At 32.5% G+C, this 12,423-nt stretch overlaps 1 protein-coding gene across 2 annotated transcripts in view; it reads right to left on the bottom strand.

The window, feature by feature from the left end:
• The window catches only part of LOC115448050, a 21,931-nt gene extending 9,983 nt beyond the window's left edge, over positions 1-11,948 (bottom strand). Inside the window, exons 1-6 of one of the 2 annotated variants that reach the window (XM_037440204.1) lie at positions 11,789-11,948; positions 9,836-9,953; positions 2,721-2,791; positions 2,045-2,120; positions 1,031-1,177; positions 246-580 (exon numbers count right to left, since the gene is read on the bottom strand). In XM_037440204.1, the coding sequence (XP_037296101.1) occupies positions 417-580; positions 1,031-1,177; positions 2,045-2,120; positions 2,721-2,791; positions 9,836-9,953; positions 11,789-11,884 (672 nt within the window). In that variant the 5' untranslated portion in view covers positions 11,885-11,948 and the 3' untranslated portion in view covers positions 246-416. Of the gene's footprint in view, positions 1-245; positions 581-1,030; positions 1,178-2,044; positions 2,121-2,720; positions 2,792-9,835; positions 9,954-11,788 lie in introns of those variants that run through there. The other variant, XM_030175346.2, reaches the window with a different exon arrangement.
• Between the last annotated feature and the right edge of the window lie 475 nt (positions 11,949-12,423).

The raw sequence follows: 12,423 nt of genomic DNA, 5'->3' as shown, positions 1-12,423 counted from the left end.
CTTTCTATCCCAGTAATTGGCTCCCATGAGAAAACTAGATTTTTTAAATTATTTTTTACGCTGGCATTATACAGTGTTTCAAGATCTTTGTTGAGGGAAATGCTTATCTAGCGGGTGAAGTCGCGAACAATAGCTAGTGTATATTAAATTTGCGGTGTAATGCAGTATCATCCACTGTTTAAAAATACGAAATTTTAGTTCCCATTGCTACCTGCATGGCGGTTACCACCACAGACGAATTTCCTAGCATAGCAAGTGTTACAAATTATAATATTATCAGCCTTAACATCAAAAATATCAAACTGACGATGGAGCTACTGATTATGGGTGGTTCAATGACTTATCATCAGTCAAGCACATTGCATTTGTGTAAAAAAGTTTCAATTACCCACGCATCAATAATATTAAAAATAATCTTACCAATACGAATAACCAAGTGCTGGTCCCGGCACGAATAAGCCCAGAGCTATGTATGATACCGCTAAATGGTCTTTCAATCCTGAAGTCGCCCAGTATATTCCGAACAACAAGAGCGTTATAATACCCAATACTGCAGTCGCCAAATTAGTCCAGAGACATCCTAGAAAATAAAACTCCTTACTTTGGTATTACTTGACCACGGACTATAAGAGTCTAGTTTTGAATATTAAGACAAATTCTAAATAGAAAGAAGCATCATCTAAAAGTAAATTTTTTACCCTTAGATGTAGAAATGTCTTCCGGCAAAGTTTGAAGACGCTGGATGCAATCCGTACTGAACAGGTCTTCTTCATTACAGGATCACTACCAGAACTTTTTTTTCATATTATGGGTACGTTGTATGAAAACCACCATAAAAGATAACCGTTGACAAAATGTCCATCTATGCTCCGTTCTACTCAATCGAAGATACATAGTATAATACGATCATGCCATTTTTTTCAATCGTGGACAGCTGAGTAACGCAGACATTATCAGCTTTTTGTTCTCATATAATAAGGGGTGACTACATTATTCTAAACTATAGTAATAGTATAATAAAACGACTTACCTGGCAGACCGAAAACTGGTTCTGTGGGGTTCTTAGTGGCGTTCACGATAGCCAACGCCGCAGCGACCAAGGCGAATGCCAGCTGAAGGAAGACGAACACAAGCAAGCACACGTACAGAGCGAATGATATCACAGGCGGCGTCTCAACTGAAACAAACGTGTAGTTGTAATGAGGTGGTGTTAGGATACTTTTATCCGTCCGGGTAGTGATCTTACAAGCGGGCGTAGCCAAGATCCATTTCTACAAACGTTAACGCTAACTTAATGTATGAGAATGACATCAATTCTAGAATAGACTCATCGTTAGATGTCATTTTAACCCTTTTTTAGTCTCTATTAGAGATACCGATTGTAAAAGACATCTTGGCTATGGCTCAGGTATAAGAACCGACATAGTGGTACATGTAAGTGTGTCGCGTTCCAGCCTGTATACATCCAGTTCCAAACAGGCCGACATAATTGTGTTGACTAGTGAGGGATAATTATAAATTCTATCTGAACACTACTTCACTTAGCATCAGATGTAGAGAGGTCACTTTACTGTGCCTGAACAAACAAAAATTGGAGTAATTCATTTACAAGTGGACCGTGTTGTGCAGAAATGATTCAACGCACAAACTGGTTAAAATCCAGTACTGACTTTAACTACCACTAAATATATAGTAGGTACGACTGGATTGTCATCAGTGATTACTATACGAGTCGCTCGTTTCAATACAGTGTTCAGTAAGCTACATTTTCATTTCATCGACCTTATACTTGTTGTATCAAATACCACTAAAAAGTCTTTACGCAGGCAAACTGAACGGCAAGTGAACTGCATTTCTCGTGATAATAAACTTTATCATACTGCAGCCTACGACTCATCGTCGTTTATTACATCATACGCCATTCCTTTGTTGCTGTGCTAAAGGACAAATTAACAATTTCGCATAATGTCATATAGCTGAATCTCATTAATACAGAATGTCATAACAATGGCCGAATTAATTACAAACACAAATTAATACATACGCGGATCGCTTGTGTCCACGTCTGTGACAGAAACACAGGCAGGCGTCGGCCGATAGCCCTGGGCTAGAGCCCGCACCTGAAATCAATTTACAATATTAACAAGCAATTCCTATTAGATGTCGAGACAATATATATATTTGGTAATGAGATTAACCTATAGTACATTATGTTCAAAATGGAAACCATCTGCATCTATATAGTATTTAATGTAAAATTCATACATCAAAGATTGAATTTAGGTAATTTAATTATTCGAAAAACGTAATATTTAACTCATCCCCTAATGTGCCCTAATGTCTTTTAACATCATGGGAAGGAATAGTGAGCGATAGAATATAGACATAATCAATTCTTCCTACCTCTAAATAAAAAGATCTATGCGTATGAAAGTATGAAAATATCCTTCTAAAAATAAATGCACCGTGTTAATTATTGAAAAAATCGACTTTAGCATGTCAAAGGCAAGAAAATAGCGCAACTAATCTAACTCGACGGTAATTTTTTTTTGCTTACGATCAGGTTAATCTCGATATTACCAAAAAAAATATTGCATAAGTAGGCAAACGAGCAAGCGGTGCCCCTGATGGACGGCGTGGACTGCAATGTTGGAGGGATTACCGCCGCTGCCCACCGGCAACAGTCATTAGAATTCGATGATTTTGATAAAGCATCTTACCTCTGCGTTCCTTGCATCTGCTTCAGTTTTACAGCTAACTGCACACGAGTTTAACTCTGGTATGCATGTCACTGTATAAAGTTATTGTTTTAATGAAAGAGATACTTATTATGAACTGTAGGTATTGATATCTTTTACTACGGATAATAAGTTTAAAAAGCGTAATTAATATATTCCTTGGTGATGAATATCCATGTTCAATGCAGTTTGTTAATGATAACACAATGAAACGCGTCATAAACCATCTAAAGGAATCAAAGTTTATTTACATAGGTATAGGTAATAGGTGGTACGCGAAGGAAGTATTAGACGAATTCTATGTATTAGACTGATTTTGAAAACGGCAACCATAGGTTTTTTGGGTGACTGTTGGGAACTGCTTCTGAACTGGTGGTAGAAAAATAATTACATTTAAAATTAATAATACTCGTATGAAAACAATATTTTATAATCTGTACAATAACCTCATTTATACTAACACCATTCTAATTTGACAATATTTCACTTAACCGCGGCCGTATATACAAAAAAAACTTAAATACTTAATAATCTCATCACAAAAATGTTCATATAATAATAATTATGATTTAAAACAAAATTTATTCATATAATTCTTGTATTATCGTTTGACATAAACGCTTACATCGAAAGTATTAAAATAATAACATAATTTATCTCTAGCAACTTTAAAATTTAATTAAACCTATCCACTAATATTTTTTGAGACAAAAGAGGTGGTGAAAGATAAAGTACCGACGATATTTTCAACGTATTTGTTCGGGGACTTGCCCGCCCGTAACTTATCTCAAATAATACTCGCAGTACAATAAAAACCTTATAAACGCGAATTGTATCGATTAAATAATAAGTAGCGATAAATTTTCAGTCTAAATACTAAGTAAGTAGATATATTTTGCATTACGATGTTGGTGAACTGTTATTTATGTAAACAAAATATGCTTTACATGGGTGTTTAATTTTATTTCGTAAGAATCTCTTCATTCCTAGCCGGGTTAAACAGAAAGTTTTGTTTTTTTAATATTCAAGTCTTAAAAAGGAAATTTTGAACCAAGAAGTACTTAATCTTAAATTTTATGAGAGTCCTTAATTCATTGTTTTGCCTCTATATTACATTATGTATATAATAAATATAAAAGTAGGTATCGGGCATATTTTCATTTGATTATGAATCATTGTTGTATTTCCTCTTGTTATCAGATAACAATGAAAATAATTAGAAACGAAAATCTACGATCATTCATGAAGAAACACCAATTGCCACTGCTTAAAGTGTACGGTTTACACAAGACAATGGTCAAAAATCTAGCCTAAAAATAATATAAATTTTGTAGATATTATTCGAACCTTTAAAAGTATTGCCTCAAATTTTATAATTCGTTTATATAAAGATTTGAAAGATTTTAGGGTCGAAAAAGGTTACAAACTTATTAAATGCAGGTAAATCCATTTCCAGATTATTAATACTATAAATATTGTAAGTATTATTTATATACGTATATTATCTTGCTTACTTAACTTTTTAATTCCTGTAGATTATATTTATCTCTGTTTTGATTTTATGTACAATCAGCAAAGTTGGCGGTCGACCACCCTAAGGGTCAAAATAACTTGGCAAATTTGTTTTACTACGTTTGGGAGGCGGGGTTTGGGATCGATTGCATAGATCGATATCAGTCGTAGGCCTACTGGCTACCTGCAATGACGTTACGTAACACTACCGAACCGCTGCTGAGTGTATAATAGAAAACGAAATTAAAATTGATGCGCGCACGTCTATGCTATGACGATAATTCCTATACTTGTAAGATGCATATCGTCGGCGTAAAGAACGTAATAACAAAAGTTTTATAGTTTGGAGACAATCGCGATTTACAGTGTTTTTATTGTTAATTTTTTTGGCATTATTTTTTGATAAATAAGAAACGACATTATGTTAATTATTTTATATCATATTATGTGCCTGATTACCTTCTTTTTAACTTTTAACAAACCAAACTTTATGTTGTATTCAAAAAATAATCATTTTAAAGCAATTTCCGCCATATTTGTCACAACTATATTTTGTTAGTAAATTATGATTAGCTACTTTTTAAGCCGTTTTTAGTTTTCGGTCTCTTTAAACCCATAGTCTATAATTAATTTATTAAATAAATTCAATGACTGCATAATATTATGATTGAATTTTGAATCTTAAAAATTTAAACTGTTCAGTTTATTCAATTCGTTCAATAATTCATATTATAAGAATAAATCATAGTTAATAGATTTCATTATTTGAATTGTTATTTTATTTTATTTCAAAAACTTAGACGATAACATTTTATTCCAATCTCTGTATTTACAAATATGTATTAACATTAAAGTTAAAATAATTGACCTAAAATTATTAGCTTCTTGGAGATATTGTTTTTATTTCCTCTTAATGATCTTTTTTATCTTAAATATGAATAGTTTTTGAGTTAATAACGAAATACCTTTTTTCATCCTAATTTGAACTATTTAACACCTTTTGAAGTAGTTAATTGGACTATTTATCGATATGCAGCGATTATTATTTATTTAATTTGAAGCGAGTTTAAAGATTTTATGTGTAGGCGGTAATATGCTTTTATTAGAGTAATATTGAAAGGCCAACATTTTTATTGCTGCAGATGTTGTTTGAAAAGAATAAATATATCACATAAAAATTGTTTGTTAAAGAGCGCATTTTTATCAATGTTTGTATTGACACCGGTCTTACGTGGACGCATTTATCGTTAAACTGAGTCGATTGTTATGCTATTGAATTTAGAGGCATTTAAAGATTATAAGTGTAGGCGTTGATTTGAATTCTTATTACAATAATATTTGCAAGGCTAACATTTTATTGCTGCACATGTACAGTTTGTAAATTTTAGTTACTTTCTTTAGCCAATTATTTAGTTTTCGCTGAGTTAAAACCCAAAGTCTATAATCAACTTACAGTAATTGATTTTTTTTTACCGATTTAATAGCTGCATATTATGATTGAATTTTGAATTATATAAATTACTTAAACAGTTCAGTTTATTTAATTCGTTAAATCATTCACATAATCATAAATTATTGTTATTCGTTTCATTATTAGAAATTATTATATTTTTTCTCAAATTTTTATGCTTTTTGAACATTTTATTTACTTTTTAAAGGACATGTCCGTTTTGTTGTATGGGCGCTGGTTTTTTGTTTCGAATAAATTCCAACCAACCTCAAACTTATTGAATAATAATGTGCCAAAAATTAGTACTTTGGAGTCATTACAATAATAATTTTAGACCCTTCATTGATAAGAAAAATAAGAAAGAAAAGTCATGGCTGAGTAATTCATACAAATAATTTCACGATTCGTCAAAAGATATAACTACCTGTTTTTTACCTAAGTAAGTGTTGTTGTTGTGTTGGAAAATTTTAAAAATAAGAAAATTTGAAAAAATGTTATTCGCAGTAAATATTTTCAGAGATAACTAAACAAGATTTTTGATTACTTAACTTTTTCGGGATGCCTTCCAAATGTAATAACGTTTATATTTGCAGAGTTCATTTTAAGTGTAATATTTAAAGTAAATATTTTTTTAAATCTCACAATCAAATCTTTCAAATAAAATGATTTATTTCAATACGCTCGTTTTGTGAACCAGTCGATGAGGCTCATGCACATATCGCTACGATATATAATTATCAAAAGTTAAAATCGAATATAGTAGATAATATATTTGCAACACCAACAAATAATGAGATACACATGTAAAATAAAAATTTCGTAGAAAGTCCATGTAAATAAAACACATTTTTGTTACTTCAGTGATATGATTTAATTGTATTCATTACAAGTTTGATACGCTCAGCAGGCAGGTTGAGTAGAGTGTGCGCTCTGGATCGGTTAGCGATGGAGCTCTCATCCGCATCCTAGTGTATCCATCGAGGGACAGTGGTTCTCTGTAATACAATTAAATTATATATTAATTACTAAAATCTATTATTCTAATAATATTTTAACGTAATGACTACAGTGCCAAAATAATAAAATTTATATGGGAGCAGAAGGCCAGTGCGGCCGACACAAAATACGTGGGTCAAGTACGAAATAATCAAAATTAAGTAAAAAAAATCAGCTCTGTTTTCCATAATTGCACACATTTTATTGAGATAAAAATCCCAAATTTGCATTAAATCGGATTGTAATTCTACTTTAATTCAGTGCTACATATTATGTAGTTGTAAAAGAAACAATAATAACAGAAACCTCTGGGTTAAACTGGGTGGAACTTAAACGTCTATAAGCGGATCTCACAAACGCGCCGACATAGTTAATTACTCTAGTAAGAAATCATAATACCACTACTTAAAAATCTTTAAACTCGTCTAAATTCAATCAACAATGGACGCCGCTTTCCGATAAAGGCGTCGACGTGGAACCGGGGTTAACAAAAACATAAAAAAAATATCGTCCTCTAACAAAGACCCTTTTTATGTGAAATCTTTACACTTTTTAAACTGCACATGTGCAGCAATAAAAATGTTGGCTATGCAATATTACTGTAATAAAAACAAATTATCGCCTATCCATAAATTATTTGTACTCGTCTATATTTTTGGCATTAAATAAAAATTATTAATAAAGGAGATAGAATTTCGGGCGTCGTGACTTCTTTAAATTGGAAATTTCCTCCTTATTTCTTAAATATTAATATTTTTTAAGTTATCGAAGAACCTCTTTATCCTCTTAATAACAATTGTATTTTTAAGTGCCAATGAACACTAAAGATTATTTTTCTAGACGTCATGTTATCCAAATCGAATGAGCTATCACTCATATTTTTGGATCTTTATAATACATAAATTGACACCTTTTTGAGCTTATTGACTAGACTAAAAGGCTTACCGGCCTGTCTTAATATATTTCCAACATTAAATTAGAGTTTACTATTAAAAGTCGACGGTAAAAGTTACGCTTAATGCTACTGCTGTTTCAATATCGAAAACTCTGAACTTTTAACTGAGATCAAGAAAAGATAGGTAACATCTATAACTATAGTGAGTATACCCGTCGAAGTAGTTTATTTTTGCATTGAGTACTTTTTGAGTTTTCCAATTATAATTCTTTTCAATATTTTGACATTTGATTATACGTAAAGCAACTTAAATAACATACTACATAGATTACTACAAGTATGATTAATAGCACTATGTTAATTTTTGGCAAAAAACACACCAATGACTAATCATATTTGACCCTACGATAGATAGGATAACTTAAGGATTAATATAAAATATAATAAGTAGCATATTGAAGTCTGTTTTACACAATTAAAGGAATAAGTATTCATCAAAACTCAATAATATTATAATTATATTTAAAAGAGCTTAAAAAGGTGGTCTAAGTTGGCTTTAAATATAATTAATTATAATGACCAATAATTAAAAAAAAGCCATAAACCGCGATTTTCTCAAAACTGCAAAATTTTAATTATTAGTTCTCTGCGCTGACGATATTTTTCCCACGCATATTAACGTCCACTAGTTAAAATTAATATTAAAATATTATATAGTATAGTATGACTGATTTACTTACTGTAATATTTAATTCCCGGAATATATAATCCATGGTGCAGTAGTCACATGAAGGGTCGGCGACTAAGTAATTAAGAGTCCAGTAAACGAACATAAGTCTACGTAGTGGCAAGATATCGGTGTCCGTAAACGAAACAATAATTGTGAGCAAAATACTACTGGTACTCAATAGTTGCGTGCGCGTCGTCAATCAGTAAAATACAACTAAAGTAAACAATAATACTTATCTGCTGTTCCTTTCGCACATCTCCAAAACTGTCGTAATTGGTGAAATATGAGACAGGGGCGTGTCTAAATATCTCGGGACATTATACCGGTCAAGCAAAATGTGTTTGGAAGTGTACTAGCACCAACTTGTCCGATTGTACATGACACGGCCTATATTTCTCAATAAAAAGTAGTAAATGTCGACACAATGACAACATATTAGATGTAAATCTACAGAGCTCTAAACTACATCTATGGTTAAAAAATAATTTTGGTCAGATGTTTATTAATCGACCGTAAACACAAATTCCAAAAGAATCATGGCTGTGTCGATTGGTGGTAAAGAATAAATATTAGCAGGGCTTTTTATGGGGGCAGGCAGAGGCACGCAGTGCCCCCAAAAGAAAATGATAAAATGGTATTTTTTTCGAAAATATCGACAAAAATTACCATCAAATCTACCGGAATTTCATAAATTATGGACTTACAATGTTCGAGAATTAGCGTAACCCCAAAAAAGAAGTGACAATAAAGACCTGAGTATCAGTGAAACGGGTGGGGTTGTTTAGACTTCTGAACACCTTGACGGCTTTGAAAATACCGATATCCCGGGATTTTTCCTCTGTCACATCCGCAAGATGCAAATAAGTTTAGCAAATCCTGAGTGCACTAGTTGCGCACCTACATATTCATTCGAGAATTCAAAGACTGGGTTTATGTATTGCACGTGTATATTAAGTTGAATACGGTGATAAAATTTTATTTATTCTATACATTGCTTACTTCCTTCTGCGACATTAAGGTTGTACCATTGTCGTTAATTCATACAGGTAGGTAAACAAATATTGTATGATAAATAAATGCTATGTCAAGTTTATTGACAGGATGGCAGGTTCCATTATTAACCACGACTGTAGCGTGGCATCAGCGCTATATTATTGTAAATCCATAAAAATAGGCACAACATTAACGACGCTGAAGAATAAGACCAAAAGACGCCTTAAATTTGTGGGTAATTTGAAGGCGTCCTTACTTTACGGGTAGATAGCAAGTTTTGGAGCGAGGGTAAGTATAAATATACAATATATTTAATATTTTCTTGTATGTCATTTGTTATGCTAAGTTTTTCATTTTATTCTTTGTTACATAATTTATTTTTATAAATAGTTATAGGATATAGTTGTAAGTTTTTATGTATTGTTAATAGTTCCGCCAGTTGAATAGACTGTAACCTATAATAGGTGTGTGTTGATATTGAAATAAATAAATAATAAAAAAAAACAGTAACCATAACTTACTAAATAAAGTATTGAAGGTTGGTGTGATAAGATTGTGGAGACCAAGCTCGCCTCTAAACAGGCCATATCTGATGGTGCTATCGCGATTCTGCACCTCAGCTGTTGCCGTCGACGCTACCTGGAACATTCCACTTCGAATTACCTCACAACAACCTGAAGAGACCTCCTTTACGCTTCTGTTCCATGAACTCACGCTAGTGTCCATTATAGTAGTACTTTCTAGGCTTAAAAAATTATGCAGAATCCTGCAGATATCTTTTTGATACTTTGTAACAAAGTCAATACATCGAATCAGTCAAAACCGATATAATCTGATGATACATAAGGAATTTTGTACAAACGTACAGTTCTACTGTTGATCAAGGTAAAATTCACATCAGTAGACCACCAGTCCTTAAAACCTTTGGAAAATACCACTAGTGCTCTAATCGCCAGTTTCTTCGATTTAATTTCTTTGTATTTCTTTAATCTTATCTATGCGTATTACCTATAAATAATCTTTTACAACGCAATGTGTATTATTGCAATGACTTCTGCATACTCAAATACACACGTATATGTAAATTAATAATTTAAACGCATTTATCATCATAATAGAGTCATCTCAGAAGAATATTAATAAACATTCATGCTTTGAAGAAATTCTAATTGAAGTCATTTTTAAAAAGTGTTCAAATAAGTAAATATAATTTTATGTTTACACCAAAACATGAAAACTAAAGTAGACGACATTCCTTGTTTACTTTCTATTTATTGTGAAAATCTACAATTACAATTTACTAGCGTAACCTGATTTATTTAAGCCATCATGAGACTGGAAGCAATCTCGTTTGCAGCATTGCATCCATCTTAATTCATCATTTTGGGATACGTGCCAGTATTCCGCATAACCTAAATGTGCATTGGGCTTAATAAATAGCGTATTGGTAAATGGAATGTTTGCGAATACCGAAACTCTCCGCAGAGATAAAGTAGGTAGTATTTTAAAATTGACTATAGTCTGATGTGCATCATAGACTTTGCGAAGGGTCCGTATAGACTGATTCTAGCCGGCTTCTCTTCATGTAGAATGTATATAATCTAATTATCATTAGAATGATTTGCAAACCGCATTTATACATATCTATATGTTGTGTCGGGTTCCCTTTGAGAAAATTTCACCTTTCGCCATTGACTTTATTGTTTTCGTGAAAAATTAATTTGCCGCCACCATTCAGACCAGGCGAAAGCTAAATGGCTACGTTGGTCATATAACCAACAAGGTATATATGTCCCTTAAGAACCGAAGTCAGTTGGTAGATAGAGATTGAAACAACCATGTGTAAGACATTATATCTAGAACTACGCATTCCACCTAAAACCCCGTGGTAGTTTGTTTTCTACTAGGAACAAATCCAAAAATAGTTCTTAGTTAAATACACATTTCATGTACGCAAATAATTATCTAGATATTGAATTCAAAGCAGCTTTTTGTGTTTCGTTTTCAGTGCATAATGATCGACGTCTCCCGAATGAACCAACTTCCTTTTGACGAGAAGCTGACTAAATCTGCAACTGTGTACGCATTCCCCTCGATCAATGGTCATACTTCATACCTATACGATCACATTGCTGAGTATCTTATGCTATATTTGCTTCTCAACCTCTCTCACCATGAAAATTTTACTTACATCGTTTAAGTTATATCGGAAAATCGGCAAACTTCGTTACAAGTCTTAAAGTCCTTGAAGGCCTAAGGCCCTTTCCATTACGACAAACTAGCACCAACTGAATTCCATTTTCAAATTAAGCCCTTATGCGGTAATACGAATAACGCGATTTGACACTTTTTCTGCGAAGCATGACGGGATCATGATTTCTATTTAAAATGTAACCGACGTTGACGAAAAATGCGCAATCATTCCAGCGTACCCTGGCAAAGTCTTATCTTCCGATTTCATGAACTTAACTTACCCAACTATCACTCGATATAGCCACTAATATCAATAAAACTGACAGCACACTTAGAAGAAAAGCACTAAAAATATACACCCGTCGTGTCACCGCCATGTTTGGCGCTCTGCGAAATACTGATAGCAGTTCAACAATTATCGACGATAAATGATAATCGCTTCGATAAACGTTTACGGATAACAGTAAGACAATATTACTAATCCTTTTAATATATTTTTTGCTTATAAATAGAGCGGTGGAATATATAGAACAATAGAACTAGATAACGTCAGATTAAAGTTATGCGATAGTTCACAACTACCCCTTTTAGAACAATAGATTGTGATATTTCCAATTTATTGTAGAGAATATCCTCAGTATAACATATGATTCATCAACAAGTTTTCTAAATACTGATCAAAATCCTAAGATAGAATTTCCACTGCGTATTTAGACACAGCTATCTCTATTCGTTGTAATAATTAGACTCAACATTTACTCCGAAACCGCATCCTAAAGAAGGAACTTGTTTTAAAGTCGTAGCCAGACTTACATAATTTCTTCGTTTTTTCTTTTCCTTCGTTGATTGTCTAGCTATTCATTGCTGGCATTAGACTTAAGAGCATTATATCTACGACGTTTATTAACTGAGTCAT

Source organism: Manduca sexta, chromosome 18 (assembly GCF_014839805.1).
Source record: "Manduca sexta isolate Smith_Timp_Sample1 chromosome 18, JHU_Msex_v1.0, whole genome shotgun sequence".
In the NCBI taxonomy this organism is placed as follows: domain Eukaryota; kingdom Metazoa; phylum Arthropoda; class Insecta; order Lepidoptera; family Sphingidae; genus Manduca; species Manduca sexta.
The sequence above is the reverse complement of the archived record's forward strand: the minus strand, read 5'-3'. Positions and strand labels throughout refer to the sequence as shown.